Raw genomic sequence first — 5634 nt, forward strand, 5'->3', positions numbered from 1 at the left:
TAAACGAGATATATGTATTTATAAATAATTAAATTCAATTTTTGAAAATAATAAAAAGTATTAATAATTTAAATTTGATCGAACTCTTAAGAATGGAATGTTTCAAATAATAGAAAAAATGAATAATTTTAAATAATAGAGAAGATAAATAGTCCATTTTAAATAATAGAAAAGATGGACTGTCCATTTAAAATGAGCACATTAACACGTTTACTTTGAAAGCACATAAGTAGACCGTTAAACTGCCCACTATTAACACGATTACTTTTGTTTTGATCGAACAGGATTGACTCTTATTCATTAATGGGAATCATCCAACCAATCAATCCATCTCTATTAAGTTCTTTTTGGGATAAGTTATTTAAATTATATTTGAAATTTTGATGTACTTCCATTCAACAAACCAAATTTTTATATACTCCATACAACAAACGAAATTTAATATTTTTATATAAATCCTAATAAAAACCGTCAATGAATGAAAGTTAACCGTGTTAATAGTGGCGAGTTTAAGTTACTCTTGTGTGTTTTATGTGTGTTTTAAATAGACAGTTCATCTTTTTTATTATTTGAAATGGATTGCTTATCTTTTCTATTATTTAAAATCATCCATCTTTTAGTCCAATTTAAATCAACGTTTACAGGGTATACAAAAATGCAAATATCTTCGAAATTAAAGTATACCAAATCTAATGGCTCGAAGAACTCGTAAAGGGTCATCAAGAAAGGTAGCTTTTGGAGGTAAAGGAGTCACTATCCTTCCAGACTTAAGGTCTGAGATCCCTGCAAAGTGCCAATGAGATTGTTACATGTGGAGATATAAAAAAGAAATGTGTGGAGGGAAGAAGGGGAGGGAGGGTCAAGTAATTCTTATACTTGTTTTGGCAATATATCAATTCTAACCTCTCTTCGTAAAATCTTCAACCGAGTCAGTGTGGATATTGTAGAATAAGCTGTCATGCACAACCAAACATTCACCGAAAAAAAATGATAGGCCATAGCCCAGGTATAAAAACACAAAGATACCTGTTAATTGTCAAATCCCTCCTATATGCATCCACTTCAGGTGTGCCAAAGCTTTGCTGTTAGACATGAAGAAAAACTTTATTCGGTTGAACTTGACTTGGTCATGCGGAGAATACACACACGCACACATTGCAATGGTATATAATCAACACGTTCATGTTGCCATAAAATTAGCTTAATAAACAAGGAGAGTGCAAAACATAGAGGAAATTCACCTTCATCGATAACAAGACAAGACATTCACGTGAGTCCAACTAGGAGGAAATTAGCAGAACATCTTATCTTACATGACAATAAATCAAAAGAAAAGAAGTGGAATATGCATATAGCAAGAATACCATTAAGTGTGTGCGGTAACATACCTTAGAAGGAATGCGGCTATTCTCAGTATACTCTTCACTCCTTAAGTTAACAAAATCAATCTTCATATCAAACCAACGCATCATTGCTGTCTCCAAATGTTTAGACCGGGGAGGGTTGCTGCCAAAAAATAAAAATGTCATTTATGTTCTACATTGCTTCAAAGAATTCAATTTTCATGACTAAACAGAGTAATACATGAGAAACATACAATAAAATTGTAAAAGAAAGCAATAAAGAAGAGAAATCGGGAGGAACATACGGCTTAATCTTGCCCTTATCATGAACATCTTTACCTTCACCGATGGACACCAAGTACTCCTTCACCTTGTTGACAAACTCGGTGCCCATCATATTGTCAAGAGCGATATCGATGTCATAGCAATCCTTCGCCAGGAGCTGCAAAACCAACCAAATTCAAATCCCAAACAGAAAAATTAGGGCTAAAGAGCTATCTACAGATAGAAAAGGGGGGACCTTGTCACGGACCCAGCCGCCGGCGACGCGGACCTGAGTTTGGAGGTTGAAGTGGCGGACAGTGGCGAGAAGCCTATCGAAGATCCTGCGCTCAATGTCGGAAAGTTCGATTTTGTCCCTCACCTGAAGAACGTGCTGAGTGGCAATCGACATTGGTGCACAGCGCAGCAGATTAGAAATGACGGCGTAGAGATAGTTGTTGTTGTTCTTGTTGGAAGGGGAGAGTTAAGAAGTGGAAGACGGAAGAGTCGTAACGGTTGGCGTGCGTAAGAGTGAGAATTTAGGTTCTGAAAATCGAACCGGTCATCAAACTGCTTTAGTTATTGGTTTACTGGTTTAGTGGTCTAATTGGTTTAACTGTGATCTAACTGAAAAAGCCGTTTTATATTAAAATAATAAATAAATTATAAATAAAACACTCTAAAATATAATTATAATCTAATATAAATTTTAAAATATCTTCAAAATTTAAAGCACTACATAAAATATCATCAATTTAAGACCTTTAGATAAAGTACAAACTTAAATACTTTAATGAACTTAAGCTTTTGCTTTCAAAGTTTGCTATAAGAGAAACCAAAATTCTTTCTTCATCTTATAAATATTTGCTGTGATGACATTAATCAATTAAAGCAATTACATAAAAAAAATACCAAAAAATATCAAACCATTTCCAACTTTGGTTTAAATTTGTCCAAGAAACAAAGAAAAAGAATCAAGGTTTCCTCACCAAAAAAAAAAAAAAAGAATGAAGGTTCCTTGAAGTAGCAGCTATACACTCCATATCATTTAACACAAACTAGAAGTTCAGAAACCTCATTCTTCCATAGCTACAGACTCAAAGCTATTGCCACCTAATTCTAACCTGCTACCTAACATACCACAAATTTCTAATCAAGAGAGGTGTCTCTGTTCTCACAACAAAATTGTATTCACTTGAAGATACTCAAAACAAATCAGGAAAAGCAAAAGGATTTCACAATAGCCCAGAGCTAAACTTGACACTTTAATGCTCCTTCATCATGTTACTCAATAAATCAGAAAAGCAGTCACAATCCAAGCACATGTAAATCACAAAACAGTTAAACAAACACAAGTCAGCAACACATCACTAATCAACAATCACAAGACATTCAAAATCAATAATTAGTAAATTAAAATCACAATACAAAAACAGCAGCACAGAGCTTCGAAATAATCAATAATCAATAAACAGCAGCAGAACCAGAGTAAACCAACAATCAAATAATGGTTCAACAAAAATTAACAACACAACCAATCAACCAAACCTTCGAAAGACAGAAACAGAGCGTAAAAAACAAAAAAAAATGATGAACAAGTGAAGAACAAATGAACAATTGAGCACTGAGCTAATCACTAATCAGTCAGAAACAGTGCAATAATTGCCATCAAATAATCAACAGAGTCACAATCTAGGTACAATTAAATCACAAAACAAAACAGTAAAACACAACACACAAAATCAGTAATGAACCAGAGCTAATCACTAATCAATATAAGATAGCGTTTGTTTTGAGATACTGAGACAGAGACTGAGAGACTGAGACACAGTATCATGTTTGTTGGCTCAAAGACTGACACTAAAATTTCTGTCTCTGTCCCTAAAATTTCAGTACTTCAGTATCTCCAAAAAGTAGGGACACAGAGGACTGAAATTTTTAGAGACAGAGACTGAAATTTTAATAACATTTTATACCTAAAATACCCTTATTCAATTAATTAATTCCAATTTTATCTTTTGTGCAAATTAAATTAAACTTTTATTCTTGTTTCAATTTCTGTCTCTCACTTTGCACCAAACAGAATATTAAAATTTATTTCGGTCTCTGTCTCTTAGTCTCTGTCTCCCAGTCTCAGTCTTTCAGTCTCTATCTCTCTACCAAACGCTACCTAAAGGCCAAGACCAGTATGCCGACAACAGAAGTAAAGGGGCAAATATAAGTTTTCATCTCAATTGGCTTTGTGTTCGGGAGACATGAGAAAAGGCTCGTTTCCGGCAGTGATCCTTATCGCAATCAATTATTCAACAATTATTATTACAAAGAAAAAAATAAATACCTAGGGCTAGAAGCTGGAAGCCTGGAAAAAAGCAGAGCTGGCGGGGATAGTGGCTGGCAAGAGGCAAGACAGTGGCTGACGGGGTGGAAGTATGGAACAGAGCTGGCGCCGGGGGAAGTGGCTGCGCGACCGAAAGTGGCGCTGGCGGTGGTTTCGGTTTTCGAAGATCAACAGAGCTACTGCGCGATGGAAAGTGGCTGCGCGAACAGAGCTGGCTGACGTTGGCTAGACGGAAGTTGCGACGGCGACGGTGGCTGGACGGAAGTTGCGCCGGAAGCTCGAGGTCCAGCCGTCCAGGTGAGTGCTGCTTCGCGTTCTGGAGATTGGAGAGGAGAGGGTAATGGTTAGGGAAGTTAAGGAGTTAGGGTTCAGCAACCAAAACGCAGCCGTTTTTGACACAATTTAAAAACTGGCCGGGTCACGGTTCGGTTCGACCAATCGATTCCCGGCCGATTCGGCAGTCCAATAACGGTTTTTCAATTTTGACGGTTTTAGCTTCTGTTCAAAACTTCAAATCGTAATTGGCAACGGTTCACGGTTCGACTGGTTCGAACCGGTTTTCAGAACAACTAGCGACGAAGAATCGGCGGCTAAAATATTTGAGGAACTTTAATTACAAATATATTTTTGTTGTATTGGGCCAAAAAAATTGAGCTAAAGAAAAACAATAATTTTTGGACTGTAATAGATTATTATTAAAGAAATATATTTTATTGCATCAAAAAAATTTGTCATTTGATTTATGAATTAGTTAAAAAAATTCTTTAGTCCATGAATTATTTATTTTTTAAAATTAATTTATAATATTTTGATTTATAGTATGAATGATAATTTATCTAAAATTACAAATATAACAATAAAGTTAAATTTAAAAAGATGAGAAAATATTCATATGCAAAACTAGAACGTAAGAAAATATTTATACATATCAAATAATTTTAAATATTGAACATTTTAAAAAATATTCATACGTACCAAATAATTTTAGTTATGTTTTAGACTCCAGTTTTGTTCTTTAAAATTTTTCTCTCATTTTTTTAAATTTAACTTTATTATTATATTTGTAATTTTAAATAAATTATCATTCATACTATAAATCAAAATATTATAAACTAATTTAAAAAAATAAATAATTCATGGATTAAAGAAATTTTTTTTAACTAATTCATAAACACTTGGGATAAGTATTGTTTTGGTCCCTAACGTTGAAGGTCAGAATCGAAACTGTCCCATCGTCATTTTCGATTTAGAATCATCCTTAACATTTTTTTCGTATTAAAATCGTCCTTTTAATTTTTTCGGACAAAAATGCACTCACCCCTACCAGCACTTACCTCCTCCTCCACCACCACCACCACCACCAAACCAAGAAGCAGAAACAGATGCAAAAATTCAAAATCAGTAGAAGCAAAAAGCAAGCAGCAAAAGCAAACCAAAAAGCAGAAGTAAAAAGCAACACCAACACCACCAACACCAATACCAACACCAACATCAACATCAACACCATCACCATCACCACCAACACCACCACCAAACCAAGAAGTAGAAGCAGCAGAAACAAAAAGCAAGAAGTAGAAGTAAGAAGCAAAATCAGAAAAGCAAGAAAGCAGAAGCAAGCGGCCCGAGGGGGCGAGGCGGCGACGGCGACGACGACGGTGACGACAGCTCCAAGCTTCGCTGCTGCCGGTGCCG

The 5634-nt window shown here is 35.2% G+C and overlaps 2 protein-coding genes across 9 annotated transcripts in view; both read right to left on the reverse strand.

Moving 5' to 3' along the window:
• LOC110268814 (serine/threonine-protein kinase ATG1t-like) overlaps positions 1–2685 on the reverse strand; it is a 24220-nt gene extending 21535 nt beyond the window's left edge. For all 5 annotated transcript variants that reach the window (XM_021115776.1, XM_021115774.1, XM_021115777.1 and 2 more), the window contains exon 1: positions 2679–2685. In XM_021115776.1, the coding sequence (XP_020971435.1) occupies positions 2679–2683 (5 nt within the window). In that variant the 5' untranslated portion in view covers positions 2684–2685. The remainder of the gene's footprint in view (positions 1–2678) is intronic.
• On the reverse strand, positions 650–4484 carry LOC107627175 (CCA tRNA nucleotidyltransferase, mitochondrial). 4 transcript variants are annotated; one of them, XM_021115771.1, is made up of 8 exons: positions 3943–4463; positions 1864–2150; positions 1649–1785; positions 1389–1506; positions 1242–1280; positions 1027–1082; positions 904–953; positions 650–783 (listed from the first exon to the last, which is right to left on the reverse strand). In XM_021115771.1, the coding sequence occupies exons 2-8, from the start codon at positions 2014–2016 to the stop codon at positions 674–676; spliced, it is 663 nt and encodes a 220-aa protein (XP_020971430.1). In that variant the 5' UTR covers positions 2017–2150; positions 3943–4463; the 3' UTR covers positions 650–673. The 4 variants fall into 4 exon arrangements, with proteins under 4 accessions (XP_020971430.1, XP_016185515.1, XP_020971432.1 ...); XM_021115772.1 differs by having other exon boundaries at positions 683–783; positions 877–953; positions 3943–4484; XM_016330029.2 differs by lacking the exon at positions 1242–1280 and having other exon boundaries at positions 3943–4352.

Source organism: Arachis ipaensis, chromosome B02 (assembly GCF_000816755.2).
Source record: "Arachis ipaensis cultivar K30076 chromosome B02, Araip1.1, whole genome shotgun sequence".
NCBI classification, from domain to species: Eukaryota; Viridiplantae; Streptophyta; class Magnoliopsida; order Fabales; family Fabaceae; genus Arachis; species Arachis ipaensis.

Excerpts from the sequence above, each read along its gene's own strand:
- LOC107627175 (XM_021115771.1), bottom strand. The coding sequence starts at position 2,016 with ATGTCGATTGCCACTCAGCACGTTCTTCAGGTGAGGGACAAAATCGAA. Across the intron at positions 1,786-1,863 it reads GCGGCTGGGTCCGTGACAAG|CTCCTGGCGAAGGATTGCTA; the intron begins GTCCCCCCTTTT and ends TTGGTTTTGCAG. Across the intron at positions 784-903 it reads TGAAGATTTTACGAAGAGAG|GGATCTCAGACCTTAAGTCT; the intron begins GTTAGAATTGAT and ends GGCACTTTGCAG.